Source organism: Podarcis gaigeae (assembly GCF_964106915.1).
Source record: "Podarcis gaigeae genome assembly, chromosome: 16".
Taxonomy (NCBI): Eukaryota; Metazoa; Chordata; class Lepidosauria; order Squamata; family Lacertidae; genus Podarcis; species Podarcis gaigeae.
The window spans coordinates 37,813,472-37,832,331 of NC_139693.1; the positions used below are offsets into that span (position 1 = coordinate 37,813,472).

Consider the following 18,860-nt stretch of genomic DNA (forward strand, 5'->3'; position numbering starts at 1 on the left):
TCTTAACCTGAAACTGTTCTTAACCTGAAGCACCACTTTAGCTAATGGGGCCTCCTGCTGCCGCTGCACTGCCGGAGCACGATTTCTGTTCTCATCCTGAAGCAAAGTTCTTAACCCAAGGTACTATTTCTAGGTTAGCGGAGTCTGTAACCTGAAGCGTATGTAACCTGAAGCATATGTAACCCGATGTACCACTGTATTTTGTTCTGAAATTGTTCTATGGTTCTTTGGACCGCAATAAAGATTAATTATTACAGTGGTACCTCGGGTTACATACGCTTCAGGTTACAGACTCTACTAACCCAGAAATAGTGCTTCAGGTTAAGAACTTTGCTTCAGGATGAGAACAGAAATCGTGCTTCGGCGGCGCGCCAGCAGCAGGAGGCCCCATTAGCTAAAGTGGTGCTTCAGGTTAAGAACGAACCTCTGGAACGAATTAAGTACTTAACCCGAGGTACCACTGTATTAAGTATTTCAACCTTTGGACGTTTTAAAGTATGGCTATGAATTCGTCTCTGTTTTCTTGTTTTATCCTTTTGTAAATTGCTTGGAGGGTTGTTGTTTTTCGCAATCAAACAGTGTATGAATCTTATGAAATAAATAAATGCTATAAATATTCCAAATAATAATAATAATATACACCTGGATTACAAAGTTTGTCCATAACTTGACATCTTTGCAGGCTCGTAGCCAAAACTCCTATGGGCAAGGAATCATTGCAGAACAGCTAGATTATAAATGTAGGTCGCTTAAAAAGTTATTACTCTGTGTTACTATTTAGGGAGCAGTTGGTTAGAACAAGGCCTTCTCACTTCCCTTTATATCTTTGCAGCTAGCAGGGCTGGGCCTTCCAAATGTTGTTGGATTCCCGCACAGCCAGAAGTTAGGGATTTTGGGAATCAACTCCGACATTATCCGAAGGGCTGTGGGTTCTCCACCCCTGGGCTAGAGGCTGATATTTTTCAGTGCAAGCGGAACATGGTTTTTCCTTTCCTCCTTTTCTTCTCTCCCCCCCTTCCCTTTCTTTCGTTAAACTTGCTAGTAATTTCTATGTAGTCATTTTATTTATTTACAATTTTAAATGCAAGCTGAGCATTGAGGGAGGGTTCCCCCCCCCGAATATCCCTGATTTTGTTACAGGTCCACCTGAACTGCTGCCTGGTCTCACCACCTCAGGCCTTAAATGGTAGCGTCAGCTGTTAATGCCTGTAAGGTGACGGCAGGTGTGCCCTTTGCCTGGTGGCGCCAATGTGTGCCCTTTAAGGTGGAAATGTGAGAGAAAAATGTAGGCACCGTGAGACCCCACAAACTGCACCTGTTGATTTTATTGAATGAAAATGGTTGACTGCTCCAAAGCAGTTTTGAATATGTACAGAACATGTTTTGTTAAACCACAGATAAAACCCTATATGAAACAGCAGAAACCACATTCTTTGGAGAGAGGGAAACACTGGCTTTGTTTCCCAGGCCTGTGAACCCTTATTACTTGGACAAACGGAGAGTGAATTCTGGTTCCTTTCTGTGTTTTGATAACCTGCTGCATCCAAAGGACTTGGGTCGGTAGCAGCACTGACCGGGCAGATGTCTTTAATTGTGTAGACGCCAAATGTTTTGTCTATGCTACAGGAGATTAAAACCTCTTCACATGTTAGCACATCCCTCCACAGAAGGTTCTCACTCAGCCATGATGCTCGTGAGCATAAGAAGGGCCTACTGGGTCAGGCTGATAGCCCATCTAGTCCTGTATCCTGTTCTCACAGTGGCCAACCAGACATCTGTGGAGCAGAACATGAGCACCAGAGAGAGTTCTCTCCCCTCTTGAAGTTGTGGAGGCAGAGCATGGCCATCATGGCTGGCAGTCATTCATAGTCTTCTCCTCCATGAATTTGTGCAATCTTCTTTTAAAGCCGTCCAGGTTGGTTGTCATCACTTCCTCCTCAGGGAGCAAGTTCCCTAGTTTAACTATGTGCTGCACAAAGAAGTACTTTCCTTTATCTGCCCTAAGTCTTCAAAAACTCGGCTTCACAAGTTCTAGTGTTAGGGAGAAACACTTTTCTCTATCTACTTTCTCCATGCCAGGCATAATTTTATAATAGCCGTAGGCTATTCACTCCCTTAGGGACGCGGGTGGCGCTGTGGGTAAAACCTCAGTGCCTAGGACTTGCTGATCGTAAGGTCGGCGGTTCGAATCCCCGCGGCGGGGTGAGGTCCCGTCGTTCGGTCCCAGCTCCTGCCCACCTAGCAGTTCGAAAGCACCCCTAAGTGCAAGTAGATAAATAGGTACCGCTTTATAGCGTGAAGGTAAACGGCATTTCCGTGTGCGGCGCTGGTGCTGGCTCGCCAGAGCAGCTTCGTCACGCTGGCCACATGACCCGGAAGTGTCTTCGGACGGCGCCGGCTCCCGGCCTCTTGAGCGAGATGAGCGTGCAACCCTAGAGTCGGCCACGACTGGCCCGTACGGGCAGGGGTACCTTTACCTTTATTCACTCCCTTAGCCTAACCTACCTCACAGGTCTCTTTGCAAAGATCAAATCCAGCAGAGAGAGAGTGAGAGACCCACATACTGTATTTACTCAAATCTAATGCTCACCTTTTTTGGCCAAATTACGTTGCGAAAATTAAGGTGTGTATTAGATTCGATGGCACATACACATTCGCCAACGAATACGTTTTTGGTTTCAAAATTCTGAAAATTATGATTTGGGGGCAGAGAGGTGTGAGTGTCCTTTGCATGTGTATGTTGTGGGAGGGAGAGGGGTTGCTGAGCCGGATAAGGACACTTTCCCCAAACCCTGGGGGTATGGATGTTAGCTGTTGTTCACTGGGGATCCCCCCCCATCCCATCCACTTCCCACCTCTCTTTTCTCTCCAAACAAAGGCAAGAGGGGGGAGGAGAAGATATGCTTTGAGCAAGATGGGCTTGTCCTTTGCAGCAGAGGCAGGGAGACCAGTACAGTGGTACCTCGGGTTAAGAACTTAATTCGTTCCGGAGGTCCGTTCTTAACCTGAAACTGTCCTTAACCTGAAGCACCACTTTAGCTAATGGGGCCTCCTGCTACCGCCGCGCCACTAGAGCATGATTTCTGTTCTCATCTTGAAGCAAAGTTCTTAACCCGAGGTACTGTTTCTGGCTTAGCGGAGTCTGTAACCTGAAGTGTCTGTAACCCGAGGTACCACTGTACCAGAAACGCTATTGTCGGTTAGCTCTTGCTTTGCTTTGTATTTCTGTACTTAGGCTTAGGTGGATTTTTGTTTGTTTGTAGTAATTGAATTTATTGAATGGCTGGTTTTTGCCATTTTTGAATTTACCAGCATATATGTCATATATTTGTATTTCCAACGCTCTGTGTTTGATATTTTGAATGTTTGCTGCAAGACACTTCAGGCATAGCTAATTGTGGAAAAGCGTCATATAAGTAAACTCAATCAATTGACTTATGCATCCCTTAAACCCTGCACTGTGGAACTGGCCACCCTAAATCATATTTATGCTGCCATGTTTTCCCTCTGAACTACAGCATAGTTCAGAAACAAAGGACACACTCCCCCTCACCTGATGGTTGCCGAAATCCACAGTTTTGCTCATGGCAATTTGTTGCTGCCTCACGGTTCATTGTGGCTGTTAAGGCAAAATCGCCATTTTTTGTTTCCCTTCACTGCAGACTAGTAGCTGTGTGTGTGTGTGCCTAGCTTTTTCAGTTGATTGTCTTTTTATCATACTGTTCCCTTGAAGAGAGGCTAAGGGTGATTCACCCCTGCTTTTAATTTCACAACAACCTTGTGAGGTAGGTTAGGGTGAGAGCACAGAATGGCCCGAGGCCAACCAGTGAACTTCCACAGCTGAAAGGGAATTTGAACCCGAGTCTCAACGTCCTATTTCAACACTGCAGCCCCTACACTAGCTTGGCAATTTAGATAATGGTAATGGGCTCCCCCTGGAAAGATGGGCTAGAACTTGCCAGTGCCTAATACGGAACGCTAGTATTGGAAATGTTACGCTTCCCTCCTCGAGATTGGAGACAGTGCAGTGCTGTGGTGTCAGTTCACTTGTTCAGCTTTCATGCCCTGTCCTGAAGTATCAGCGTATCTTTCTCTTGGCACCTGTTCCGACATAAATATGCCCCTCTTTCTACCCTTAACCATGCCAGGTAGGTTGGACAAAGACCATGTCTACTGTCCTTGTATGAAAACCATGTCCATGTAGGAATTAGCACAAATCTTATTGCATAGATAATCATTCAGGGCAAGCCTGAATGCATGATGTCAGGGGCTCAGGAGCAGAGGCACAGGAGAGGGAGGAAATGGAGAGCGAGGGGGAGGAATCCGAGGGGAGCGTAGGCTGTGACAGTGGTCAGAGGGATTCCATGAGCCTCTCCAGCGAATCGGAAGATTCACAGAAGGGAGCGCCGATGGCCAGAGGAAGGGGGGTGCCAAGGGGGAAACCCCAGAAGGAAGGGGCCAGCGGGGACTCCCAGAGCAGCAGTTGGAAATCAGGACCAGCTTCCCCACCAGAGCGCAGTGGGGGGGAGGAGTCCCAGGCATCGGGACCAGTGTTCTCACCACCAGCGAGAGGAGATGAGTCAGGATTGGCCACGCCTCCATCGGAGAGCGGGGAAACGGTCAAGAGGAAAGTTACCGGCTGGGCGCGCGCGCCAAGTTCAAATGTACAGGCGAGCGGCACAGCAGGTAGCCCGGATAGGGAGCCAGGTCCTAAAGCCCGCCGGAAGGAGGGGCAAGACTCAGGGGGGTCAGCGTCAGAAGAGTCCAGAAAGGAGGAAACCCCAGGGGGCAGGAGGACCCAGAGGAGGAAAGAACAACGGAAGAGGCGGAGTAAGGCTAGAGTCTTAAACTGGTGTCTAGGAGGCGGAGACTCAGATGGAGCTTCGCCGGTCTAGGTTCTAAGACGTAGAGTTGCACGCTGCGGTTTGGAAATGGAAACTAATCTTCAATAAAGACTTTTATACGTTATTACTGACTAGCGTTGGTCCTCTGTGAGCTGGGACCTAGAGGCAACTCTGACACATGCGCAGCGAGAAGCTGTGTGTTACTGTTGCTGTCTGGCGTGGTGCAGCAAAAAGAAGGGGTGAGAAATCAGAAGGAATTTCCTGTAGCAATCAGGTCATGTGTGAAGTGGCCCTCCAAGATCTTCAGGGTGCTAAAAAAATACAGTTAACTTCTCTGCAAAATAGGAATTTGAATTCAATATACTGTCTCTCAACACAACACTCTGGAGTTAATGATCCCCCCCTCTAGATATTTTGTTGTTGGAGGCACAATTCCGTAAGTGGTAATTACTGCTACAGCTCATAATATGCTGTTCTGGAGCATTCTCCTATTTGAATAACAGTGTTGTGCCCATCTGATACAGTGGATGCTCGGGTTGCGAACGTGATCCATGCGGGAGGCACGTTCACAACCCGCAGGGCCTCGTGTGTGCACGCGCGGGTCACGATTCAGCGCTTATGCGCAAAACGCCGAAACCCGGAAGTACCGGAACAGGTTCGGCCCGGTGCGCAATGCAAACATGCGCAATTTGAAGCGTCTGTAACCGAGGTATGACTGTACTGTCTTTATATGTGTAGGTGAACTAGCTATGGCAGATGTTATGTATTGGGTTTAACACATTTTATGTTATAAGGCGCGTTTTATTTAACAGCAGACATATTTTGTGGTACTGGTGTGATTCCCCCCCCCCCCGCAATTTATTGTTTAGCTTGAAAAGTTCCAATTTAAAGGGTAGTTAATGATTAACAACAATTTGGTGTTTCAGTGCTGTTTGTGAGGGTCAGTGAAAGTACTAATTTCCTCCAGTTTTTGTTTGTAAGATTAAAAAATGACTCTGATAGTAAGGGGCAGTGCTTCTGCAAAATTTCTTGACTGTCCTGTGGGATTATTTGTGTCTTTTAAATGCTCGCGGAGGGGAGACCACTGGCATTTCAAATGCATGTGAACATGAGGATAAGAACAGAGAAACCATGTGACGAATCCCAGACTTGAAGCAAAACATTGTGTGTGTAAGGGCCCCCATAACTGAGCCCCTCACAACCAATTAATAAATGAACCTATCACGCCTCTCGCCTCATAAATACTCCATGCCTCATACTAGTGTCAAGAGAGCAGCTACAAACGTTTGTTTAATTATGGGGAAAAACCAAAACCTCAAATCCTCTCTCTGCAGTTTTGCCATAGTTTTATGATGCTGGATTTTAGACTTGTGGTTTTCCAACCTCCCTGGCGCGCTCTCTTAGAAGGAAGGAAGGAGTTACACTTTCCTCATTGGCCTGAACAAAAGAAAAAAGGAAAAAAGAAATCCCACGGAGACCAGGGAGCCATCTGCTAGGAATTGGGAGTGGTTTTATAGTCTGATCTCAGAGGTAGGGGTGGCCTTGTAAGGCCAGAGGCCAGAGGCTGGGCTGAAACTCCAGCCGGAGGCGAGGAACTGATCGGAGGGTAATGATTGTGTTTGTCTGTCCATTGGCTTATTGGCTTGTGCACATGCTTTCTCTAGGAGTTTGGCTGAACATGTGTGGCTTTTACTTCTCTCGTAGCAGGCCCAGTTTTCCTTCTGCATCTCTCTGTCCCTCATGTGAGACACTCCTTTCCGCTGCATGTACCTGCCGGGGAGTTTTCTTTGTCAGTTGGTGTTGATCAATTCATCCCTCTGTGTTGGTTTCCCCATGATGGTTCTGTGTCTTCCCCCTTGCTTTTCCCCTTTTTGCTCCCTTACACATCTGTGTCCACTATCTTTCCTATTTTTTCTGCACATGTTGTTACATTTTACCTGTGAATTGGTGCATTTCTGGGAACTTGTCCGGAATTATTTGCTGATGAGGTTGATTTTGGCCACAGTGGGCCAGGAACAATTCTTCTGGAAATACCTGGGAATTGAGATGGTACCACAGAAATCGGTTCTTAACACAATTCAAAAGAGGGACACATTTCACTGTTTTAAAACATTGTACAGTGGTACCTCTGGATGCGAATGGGATCCGTTCCGGAACCCCGTTCGCATCCTGAAGTGAACACAACCCGCGCACGTGATTCACCGCTTCCGCGCATGCGCGTGACGTCATTTTGAGCATCTGTGCATACGCGAGGGACAAAACCAGGAAGTAACGTGCTCCATTACTTCCGGGTCGCCGTGGAGTGCAACCCGAAAACGCTCAGCCTGAAGCTATTTCAACCCGAGGTATGACTGTACATACAATAGCTGGGTGTATAACAGGAATTTCTTGCTATCCCATATGTTGCCAGTTTGTCTGGTCCAAGGCAGTTGCCTGTGCCTTTTCTTCTGCTGTGCCTATCCATTTCCTGTGGCGATTCTGTGCTCCATTTTCCACAGTGTTGTGGGTTTCCATTTCTGTTTCTTGTGCAGTTATGCAAATCTGTGGCATACATTCATCTTGTCACAGTGAGACTTCAGTATGGTCGAAGGAAATGTACATAGCATCTCTCAGGGATTTTTTTTTTTAAAAAAAATGTATAAAGGCAATCTTTAGAAGAGTATCAGACAAGGAAATCTCTGCCCACACATTTATGGGGACAACACAGGAAGAAAATAACACCCACAAAACTCAGAGATAGTCTTTTTGGTGCTATAATGGAGTGTATGCAAAGTGACACAGCAATTGTTTCTAATTTGGGTGCAATTAAAGCGGTTGACACAAATGCTGCCTGAATCCTCTCCAGTTCAGCCTCAGCTAAGCAGCAGCACAGAAAATTCCCCAGTAAACCCCACCCCACCCTGTATCTTACTGTTCACCACCTTCCAAATTTTTATTGACCTAACAAAAAAGAAATTACAAAATGCAACAGCTCAGTGGCTGAGCGTCTTTCTAGTCCACTGCAAAGTCACAAACTGAACTTTCTAGGGAGAAAATGCAACATGGCTGTTGAAATTTAATGAAATTATCAAAGGATGGGCAGTCGAATTTACATCTTGCATTTTTACTGGGGCTGCAAAAGTTTTTTTAAAAAACAGCATTTTTAATTTTTTTTGCAAGAGTTTGCAGTTCAAGGAGCTGGAAGCCCCATGATTTTGCGTATCCTCTCCTCCCCCCCAGCTCCCCATGTCTTTTTAAGTGCTTAGGGCTCTGCATTATTTTAAACGCGTTGCTCTCAGCCTATTGCAAGCAGTGGGAGAGCTTCACCTAGATGTGGGTTGAACTGAGGAAGTTTCCTTTTCCCCCAAAATGGACTCTCAAGCAATTTCATGCGGCAGAGAAAAGCCCCTTTGAGAAGTTGAGCCTTCTTCTCCCAGAGCAAAGGCAAGTCCGTTTTGTGATGAGAAACCTGCTTGCCAAGGCTGGAGTGGGATGTCAGATTAGCCCCCGCCGCAGCAGAAGCTGCTGTGAGTGGAGCATGTGACTGCAGCGTTATGTTGGGAGGAAGCGGTAGAGGTCAACGCAAAGGCATTTCGCCAGAGACTGCATGGCGGATGAGAGCTTTTTCAGATCCCTAACCCTTTCATCAGCCGCTGATAGCGAACAGAGGAGCGTCAGATTAATAATGGAAATTTCAGGACAGAGTAGTTTATTTCCTCTCTGTTGCTGAGGGAGAATGAAGGGCTTCTGAAGGCCCTTTAAATCTATTTTATTAATCCATCTGTGTGAGGGGAAATTTGCCATTCTTGAGATTGGATGTTCAACTTTGAGATGAGGCTAGGGGAACACTCAAGAAATTCCCTTGTTGCAGAACAAGGAAATCCCGGTATCTCCTTCCGTTTCAAATGTTGTGGGGATTCCATTCAGACTGAAGTGGTCGAGTTGCAGTCCACACTAACAGGCTAACAAACCGAAAGGTCTGTGGATTAATGGTATAGTACATACTTTTCACATAGAGGACCCCAGATTCCGTTTCTGGCCATTTCAGTTAAAGGCTGTTTAGTGGCAAGTGCGGTTTCGAAAGATCTCTCTGCCTGTCTGAGTTTAGAGAAGTGCAGTAGTTTCTGAGTGCTCACAGTGCTTCACATTCTCAGTCCTCAGAATAGCCTTGTAAGGTAGGCTTGGATTAATACTCTCATAGCACATTTGGGGATGGGATTTCTAGAGCAATCCTATTGATGTTGATTCAGAATTAAGCTCCATGCAGCACGTTCAGGGGGACTTACTCCCTGATAGGTTTGTACAGAATCGCGGCTCTGGAGGGTTCATGGCGAACACACCTGGCCACAACACTAAAAAAGGTTTGGCTGTTAGAATTGTAGGCTACATTAACAAATTGTACGTGGATTGCTTATTAATTTATCATTTTCAGTTTTGTCCTTAAGATGATTGAAAATAATGCAGCTTTGAATTTGGGGTTGTTGCTTGTTTGTAACTTTTAAATCATTTGGAAACTAAAAGAGACGTCCCTTGTGATCTATTTTGCTAAAAGTTAGTTTACACAGTCTTTTTCTTGTAGATGGACATCAAAAGAAAGAATAGTATGGTTTTCATTTCAGCTGGGCATGTAAAATAATAAAGTGGGGATAGAGAAGGACAGTTTATCTAGAAAATGTGGAGGAATAAAGGACTCATCTTTTGAAAAGTGGTATGTGGAGGTCACAGTCCAACCTAGTTACGCCTGCTTCAGCCTGCCGATTTAAGCATGTCCAGCTCTGTGTTGGATTGTCGCCTGAGAGTCTTAACAGCTTCTTTGGGATTCTGTAATATTTATTCCCCCTCTTCCCCCCCCCACCAAGGAGGAAAGATTTAAGCATCTAAAATATCCCCTGGATGAAGCAGGAAAATTAATCTCCGTCTTGCCTTCAAAATGCAGTTGAAATTCTGGAGTGGGGAAGCAAATGAGGCTTGTAATTGTACAAGGAATGCATTTTAATTGCAAGGCAGGGGTGCAAGGAGGGTTGGTGTGTGCCCCCCTCCCTTTTCCCGAATTCTGCAAATTTACTGTCTCAGTGACAGCATTGCATGTCAACTCCTGGCACTGGATGGGGTTGCTAGGCAGCAGGTTCTTCTATATCCCAAGACTTTGTGATTTGCCAGCCTTCCTGAGGCTCATGGTTAAGCCTCTTTCTAGCCTACCGTCTAGAGGGACTTTTGCATGCTGCTTGCATACTGTCGAGATCTTGCACCTGAAATGTGATGAAAGGGGGAGGAAAGCAGGGCTTGTTGGAGGCTTGGGGAGGGGGAATGGGGGGGGGACTGGAGAGGGGATTCGCTTTTTGGCGCTGCATCCTCAGTCTGGTGCAGAAGGTTGGGGAAATAACTGTATGTAAAAAGGACGAGGCTGGGATACAAACCCTGAACCAGCAACCGGAACAAGGAAAAGAGGTTAGTGGGTTAAGTGGCGTGCATTTCCTGCCTTCGCGAAGGTGCCTAAGAATGGAGGCAGTAATTCAGCCATTAGATATGGATGGAGGCTGGAGAATCAACTGGAGCCGTTGGGGGGGCGGGGAGGTGGCGGGCGCTCTGTGCCTCTGCAGCCGCCCTGCTGTAAAACTGCTCCCAAACTCTTACAAAGGTGACTTGGGGAAGGAATGGATTTAGTACTTTGCAAATCCCATCTGTGGATCCTTTCTCACGTTCTCTCATGACCAGAATCTTAGAAGATAATGAAAAACAGGAGCAGCTGAGCACAGCTCATTTTTCTAGTGATACTCTTGTCTTTGCCCTCCCTTGCGAAAGCAACGCTGGTCGTGAGTAAGCATCCACCTTGGTTTAGGTTTGAGCAGAACTGTTTCAAACTTTGTTATTGAACCGCATTTGAAAAGAGCTGGAAGAGAAGCTTTTCTTGCCCACCCAGAGCTAAGAATCACATTGGAACACAGAGCCAAGGGCTGTGGACGTAGATAGCCAGCTTCATTTCTCCGCTTTGGGGGGAGGGCTGTCTCTCTCCCCCCCCCCAGATATTCCACTAAGAAACCCAGAACTGCCTAGACGGGTTTTTCTTCCAGAATCCAGTTGTTTTAAAACCCATTCAGAGGATTAATGGAATGTATTCTTGCGAGACCCTTAACGTTTATGCAGTTACTACTAAACATTAATTTGTGGGAAATTGCTTTTGTTTCCTATGGTTGGTTGGTTGGAATTTTTAAAATGTTTATGTGCTTTGCAGGTACTGTCTGATGAGTGTGAAAGGATGCTTCACAGATTTTCACATTGATTTTGGGGGAACTTCAGTTTGGTATCATGTCTTCCGTGGAGGGAAGGTAAGTGGATGTGACACCTTTGGAGGAGGGGAAGGGGGGGTAGCCCTTATTTGCAGCCCAGTAGCTTCTGATTTTATGCTCTTTATCAGATCCTTGTAATTGCTTATGCTCAGATTTTGGTCAGTAGAAAATGCTAAGATAGGAAGAACATCTTGCTGTGGTTTGTGAAACAAAAATGGAGCATTGTAATGTGCTTATTTGTTTATTTATTACACTTGTTCCCAGCTTCTTAATTTCTCCTGGGTGGCTGTGGGACCTATAAAAAAACAGCTCATGACATTAAAATAAATAATTTTACACCAACAACTCATTATTAAAGCAAAATACCAACAAATAATAACCAACTATCACCATTTCTCAAATATCTGGTGAAAGAGAATGTGCTTAGCTTCAGAAACTGATAAATATATATTCTGTTAACCTGGTTCCAACAGGATCTCTCTCTGTTCTCAACTCTCAGGACAGGTGATTTATTTTCACACACACGGATGCGGGTGGCGCTGTGGGTTAAACCACAGAGCCTAGGACTTGCCGATCAGAAGGTCGGCGGTTCGAATCCCCGCAATGGGGTGAGCTCCCGTTGCTCGGTCCCTGCTCCTGCCAACCTAGCAGTTCGAAAGCACATCAAAGTGCAAGTAGATAAATAGGTGCCACTTCGGCGGGAAGGTAAACGGCGTTTCTGTGCGCTGCTCTGGTTCGCCAGAAGCGGCTCTGTCATGCTGGCCACATGTACGCCGGCTCCCTCGGCCAGTAAAGTGAGATGAGCGCCGCAACCCCAGAGTCGGTCACGACTGGACCTAATGGTCAGGGGTCCCTTTACCTTTATTAGGATTCAACTAAATGTTTATATATGCTGGTTGTTCTGCAACTAGAATCGCAGGTCCCTTTCTTGAGATCAAATCATAAGGTCTCAGAGGCCAAGTGCAAATCAATTTTTCTGCCCCATTTCTTACCACTGTTGGGGTTGTAATGACTTACGGGCTGCAGTTTAAGCGTGCTCTGGCGCTCCATCCCACTCAGTCAGGAACTGAAGAAGTTGAGCATCTCTTCCGCAGAGCAGAAGTGCGGTTGGCTTGTTGCGCTCAACTTGATTTCAATTCTTGGGAATTGCTTGCCTAAAACTCATACATTACTTGGGTGCAGATTTGGCATCAGGAGCTCTGCAAGGCTGGTTTAGACGTATTTAGCCATATCAGGCTCCATTGAACATACAGTATTTTTTTGTGTTCCACCATTAACTGGACAACACAAGTCCCTAGTAGATCTGGAACACACTGGGTGATCTTAAACCTCAGTTTCCCCCCTGTCTCTTGAGACAGACGGATGCCAATAAAACAAAAAGGCCCCCCAAAAGTGGTGAAGAAAGTACCTAGCTACACAATAGAACAGTGTGGGGAAGGGTTCAAGTATGCAGCATGAAACAGGCATACCTGCTGGCTAGAGCAGGCATGAAAGGTGTGAATATTGTGAAGCTGGTAGAGCCACTTTCATGCCAAGACAAAATGCCGCCCAAATCAGATGGTAAACTCCATCTAGGGCTAAATATTGGCATGAGACCAATTGGTTTATTATTATTATTTTAAAAAAGACATCTGTACTGCTTTTCCAGTTGCTTATCTCACAAAGTGGTTTACAATCACTAAAATGCATTGGGGGAAATATCAGTGATACAGCAGTGAAACTAAAAGTTGTATTGCATTCGACAACAGCAAGACGTAGGCACACTGACTGGTCATGGCAGGATCCTGGGATCATGATACAACGAGCCAAGAATTACCATAAGGGAAAGCCGAAAAGAATTTCCAAGAGAGATTTCTGGAAGTCCTTCTGATCAAGGCACAGCCCTTTTTTCAAGGGTCTTTTTGGGGGAAACCTTTAAGCAGGAAACATTCAAGTGTGAAAAACGTTTATTCTGCACCTCCTTGGATAATGATGAGAAACCTTGAGGAAATGTTTATTGGGGTATGAGAAGAGATTCCCCTGCTTCTAGTTTTTCATTTTTATTTCTAGATCTTCTGGCTGATCCCTCCAACTTTGCAGAACCTAGAACTCTATGAGGAATGGGTTCTCTCAGGGAAGCAAAGTGATATCTTTCTGGGGGACAGGGTGGAGCTATGCCAAAGAATTGAACTGAAACAAGGGCACACCTTCTTCATTCCTTCAGGTAATGCAACTGTTTTTCAAAGCCATGTCCTTCTCCTTGCATGTTTTTGGGACTAGAACATATTCTTGGAAGGCCATCACTTGATCCAGACCTGAACCGTTGCTGGATCTACAGCAGGTTGTTGCTTCCTACAAGTAGAAAGGTAACAAACCTGGGAGAAAGCTGCTTGCCTGGCCCCTTGCATGCAGGACTGTTTTTTCTGTTTCCAGGGAGTTCTTAGAAGCAGCGAAGTATTGAAAAACAATGTGTGCCTTCCTTGCGGTCTGAAATAGTGTGGTTTGTTTCAGCCTCCCGATTGTGCTACATGCATCCTCCAGACCTGTGAGCCTCTAATCCAGTGTTCCTGAGGCCTCTGGCTGCTCAGTTTGGGGAGGGAAGGTGTTGAGCTGGCCTCTGAGCTAAAGCCGGCAGGTAGTAGTGCTCTGTTCACATAGTAAGGCCAGAGGGCCAAACTTCCGATAGGCATCCCAGCTCTGGCTAACCCCAAGGCTTCATGCTGCCTGCTAAATGGAGGCAATGATGTTGCACACTCCTCTTCTGTCCTGTGCTTGAAGTCTGGGGGTTTGGGGTCCTGTACACACCTGTTCCTAGGTAGCCTACTAGGCGAAGTCACGGCCTCCAGCTTTGAGGTTCTTTGTTCAAGCCTTGAGGATTTGGACAACAATATTACAGGCCCTTCAGATTTTATAGTGAAACCACCATGACTGGGGGAATTTTAGCACATTCTGTGGTCACTGAAACTACACACTACTTAAGACAGCATTTATTATACTTACCTGGGGGGTGGAGGGCTTACCACACAAGAGCTGCCTAGTCTCTGACTGAGCACATGAAGATCCTAGTGTGCTCTTTTGTATGCAGCTTTAGGAAAGAACCTGCATGCTGACATGTTTATCACGCAAACCCCCCATTTTGTTCTATCCCCTTAAATCCTTTGCCCCATTCACCTTTCAGTGTTTTTTACTTTGCCATGCTCAGATGGTTTTTCCCAGGGGGTGTGTTCTTTTCCCGATGTCTTTCATTTTCTCCCCACCTTTCTAGGGTGGATACATGCTGTCTATACTCCAGTAGATTCCTTGGTGTTTGGTGGAAACATCCTGCATAGTTTTAACGTTCCCATGCAGCTTCACATCTATGAGATCGAGGATAGAACGAGGGTAAGGATGCTCAAATATATCTGACTGTTCACTCATGCAATAACAGTTCTTTTTGAAAGCCAAGACACAGAAGGTACCAAGATGCCTGGATAAAGACAGGTAACATAGCCTGTCGGTCTGTGGTCACTTGGATGGAGAAACAACTCCCAAATCTTTGGGGCAGGGTAGAGAAGAAGCACAGTTGAGGTCTAGGACAGAGCAGCAGGCTGCATTGGAGCAGGCTGGAGACCAGGAGCAGACTTGGGTCCACCTGGTGCTTCCCAACTGATATTAAATACCATCTTTTGAGCCCTGGTTTTTGCCATCCTCAGGCAGAGGAGGGATTCTGGCCAAACTCCAGGAGTTGCAGGCCATGGGCAGCTTGATGAGCACTTTTGAACCTTCATTGACATGACATGTTGGTGGCAACGTTCTGGGGAGCTGAGGAGTGACTTTGTGTGAGTTAGTGAGGTGAGCTTTCAGTAGCACCCCAGCAGCTGCAGAAATGAGATGCTGTTTTTGGTTCCTTCCCTTGCTCAACTGAATATGGGTGGTTCTTTGGCAACAGTGCCTCCACTCTCCACAGGCTCTGTAGGTTTGAGGACCAGTGGCTGCCCTTCTTCCTCCAAGTGGACCCATAAGCCCCGCCAGACGACACCAGTCTACCTTCAGCTCCTCTTGGACCTGTGCTACCCAGAGCAGAAGCCCATCATTCCTTGCCCTGCAATGCACTCTACCTAGCCTAGTCCTATTACTTCACGTTCTGGCTTGGAGTCCTCATTTGCCATGGTGCATCCTCGTAGCTTATCCCTGTCATTTATGTCATATCCCCACCAGGCCTTCTTTGCAGGTCTGTTGCCCCAGGACATCATTTTTGCAAAATTTTGTTTGACTGGGGAGGGGGTTGATGTTGTAAATTCTGCCTGCCAGCTAGCACAGGGCCACACTCCACCCCTTGGTTTTGATGGTTCCTCAACACTTAGCTTTGTGGAATTCTAGTCTGTCATGGAATTCTGTCAGTTGTTCCTGATTGGCTGCCTGGCACTTTATTTTGTGAACATTGGCCAGTTACGTAGCCCTGTCAGTTGTTAGCCAACTGGGTCCTCCGTAGTAGTTCTGGAAATCCCACCCCCTCCAAGTGTCCCATAAGGGCTTCCTCTCCACTGTGTGTGTGTGATGCCCTCTGCTTTCCCCAGCTGTGTCATCTAGTGGGCCTTTCATGCCAGTTGAAACATGGAAGGTGACACTGTCCACCTTTTTAGGAGGTATTTGAGAGAAGGATCTACCCACTGGAACACAGGAGGTGACCCTTCTGCCTCATTTTCCAGAGGTGTCGCGTTAAATTGATAGGACTTTGCTGCTAATTTCTACACAACACAATTCAGAGGAGTTTGCGGTGCTTCAGAGGACAGGTGGGGCAAGTGCTTGGAGCTGCATCACATGCAGGTAGTAGACAGGTGTGTAGGGCGCACTGCTTCTCTCCCAAATTTACTTGTATGGCACACAGACTGCTGGGAGAACCCATAGAGCCCCATATTCCATTGTTTTGGTTGTTCCTTTTTTAAAAAAAAGTATGTTTATTTCGTTCAGACTTGTCTTGAGAATCTTGAAACATGAAAGGAGGGTAACTAGTGTTTTTTCAAAAGATAAATTAATCTAATCTGAATCTGAACAGCCCCAAGTCTCCCCTCCGCCATGGATTCATTGCATGGCCTTGCTCAAGCCTCTCTCTCTCTCTCTCTGACTCAGTTTCCAGTATGTACAACTTGGAACAATAGAGACCTATGTAACATGAGAAGGGTGTTATGAGGGTGAACACAGAATGAATGGAGCCATGCTTACTGATGTACCCTGCCCAACCAGTTTGAAGGTTCCATTGCATGATGTAATGTATTATTTTTTTTTTTGGCAGTTAACTCTTTATTTTAAGATAGCAAAACAGTGCAGGCCTAATGATCCCAGCAACTCTTCCCAGTAGGTTTTGCTCCAATGAGGCAGTTGTGAGGACTGAAGGTCCCTGCCTTTCACCACCCTCAAAGGGAGGTTTCCTCAAACTCGGCCCCCCCAGACGCTCCGAGACCACACCCATCATCCCTGACCACTGGTCCTGCTAGCTTGGGATCATGGGAGTTGTTGGCCAAAAACATCTGGAGGGCCGAGTCCGAGGAAGCCTGCTCTTTTTTTTGCTTTGTTTTGGAATTATATTCTTATTGATTTAAAAATACAAAAAAGGAAAACAGAATTGTACATTCAAATTTTCTTAATTACCTCTTAATTCCATTTTTGACTTCCCTCAATTTGTCTGAACTTCCTTCATTTTATAACTTTTAACACACTCCTACTTATTGTTTTTTATACTGGTAACTTCAATTTCAATGTTTATACTCATTATTGGATTTTCACATCACAGAGCTTCCTTAAAACTTACAAACGTAATCTGGTTATCAGTTTTTGCAAATATTGAGTAAACTTCTCCCAATCTTCTGTAAATCTTTGATCTCGTCGATTCCGAATCCTTCCTGTCATTCTGTCCAATTCCGCATAGTCCATCATTTTAGCTCTACAAATCTTCTATCGTAGGCAGCTCCTCTTGTTTCCATTTCTGGGCCATCAATATTCTTGCTGCAGTCACTGCGTATAAAAATAACTTCTTCTCTTTCTTGTTTATCTCATTCCCTGTAATACCTAGTAAAAACGCTTCTAGTTTCTTAGTAAATGTATATTTCAACATTTTCTTTAATTCATTATAAATCATTTCCCAGAAGCATTTTACCTTCTTACACTCCCACCACATGTGAAAGAAAGTGCCTTCCTTTTTTTTTGCATTTCCAACATTTGTTACTTGTCTTATACATTTTTGCTAACTTTATGGGGGTTATATACCATCGATACATCATCTTCATAACATTTTCTTTTATAGCAGTACATGCAGTGAATCTTATACCATCTTTCCAAAGTCTCTCCCATTCCTCCATTTGTATATTATGTCCTATATCTTTGGCCCAATCAATCATCACAGATTTTACCTCCTCATCCTTCGTGTACCATTCCAGCAGTATCTTATACATTTTTGCTAAGATCTTACAGTCATTATTTAATATGTCAGTCTGAAATTTGGATTCTTTATCAGCAAAGCCCCTTTCATTTAAGTCTTTTCTGAACATCTCATTAATTTGAAAAAAATGCAGCCAGTCATTCACATAATTCTTAACGTCCTCAAATGGTCTCATTTTCCATTTTCCTTCACTTTTACAAATTAATTTCTCATATGTTACCCAGCCCCCTGTCATATTGACTTTCTTCACGCTCATCGCTTCTTGCGGTGATAACCAATAAGGTGTTTTTTGTTCCAACAAATTTTTGTATCTTTCCCATACTTCAATCAAGGACCTTCTTATAATATGATTTTCAAAACGTTTGTGGACCCGTTTCTTATCATACCACAAATATGCGTGCCACCCAAATCTATTATCAAAACCTTCTAAGTCTAACACATCCGTGTCTTGTAATTTTATCCATTCCTTTAACCAACAGAGGCAAGATGCTTCATAATATAATTTCAGGTCTGGCAGGGCGAAGCCTCCTCTTTCTTTTACATCTGTTAAAATCTTAAATTTTATCCTCGGCTTCTTACCCTGCCAGATATACCTTGAAATTTCTCTTTGCCAGTTTTTAAAAATTGCTGCCCCCTTGATTACTGGAACTGTTTGGAATAGAAATAACATCTTCGGTAGCACATTCATTTTTATCGTTGTAATTCTTCCCCAAAAGGAAAGTTTCATTCTTCCCCATACCTCAAGGTCCCTTTTAATCTTATTCCATGTTGGAACATAATTGTTCTGAAACAAGTCAATACTCCTGGGAGTTAACCAAACCCCTAAATATTTTACTTTCTTAACCACTTCTATCTCAGTTTGCTGCTGTAGTCTATTAACTAACTCTTGATCAATATTTTTGGTAATAGCTTTAGTTTTTTTCTTATTCAACATAAATCCTGCCAATTGTCCAAACTTTTCAATTTCTTTCAGTACTTCCGATACTGTATTCATAGGATCTTCCAAAGTTAATACCAAATCATCTGCGAAAGCTTTAACTTTATATTCTTTTCTACCCACCTTTACCCCTTTAATTTGCTCATTACTCCTGATTGCCCTTAAAAACACTTGATGTGATGTAATGTAAGGGTGTCCTGGGACTGCAGCCTAGACTGTGATGGGCAGCCTCGTTCTGCTCAATCTACCTTTCCGTTTTGTTAAACTACAGTTCTTGTTGTCTCTTGATGTGTATTTAAATTTATAAAGCAAGAGTGCATCCTTAGGCTCTCCTGATATTAATGGCACTGCTAATCTGCACAAATGATCCTAATTATGCACTGTTGCTTAAGAAAGCGACCAGCGCCGTGCTGAATCAG

General features: G+C 44.9%; 1 protein-coding gene across 6 annotated transcripts in view; it reads left to right on the top strand.

Annotated features, from left to right (window-relative positions):
- The window catches only part of KDM2B (lysine demethylase 2B), a 92,648-nt gene that overhangs the window by 26,464 nt on the left and 47,324 nt on the right, over positions 1-18,860 (top strand). For 5 of the 6 annotated variants that reach the window (XM_083716916.1, XM_083716917.1, XM_083716920.1 and 2 more), the window contains 3 exons: positions 11,056-11,149; positions 13,160-13,313; positions 14,355-14,470. In XM_083716916.1, coding sequence (XP_083573042.1) covers positions 11,056-11,149; positions 13,160-13,313; positions 14,355-14,470 — 364 coding nt within the window. Of the gene's footprint in view, positions 1-10,155; positions 10,272-11,055; positions 11,150-13,159; positions 13,314-14,354; positions 14,471-18,860 lie in introns of those variants that run through there. The other variant, XM_083716921.1, reaches the window with a different exon arrangement.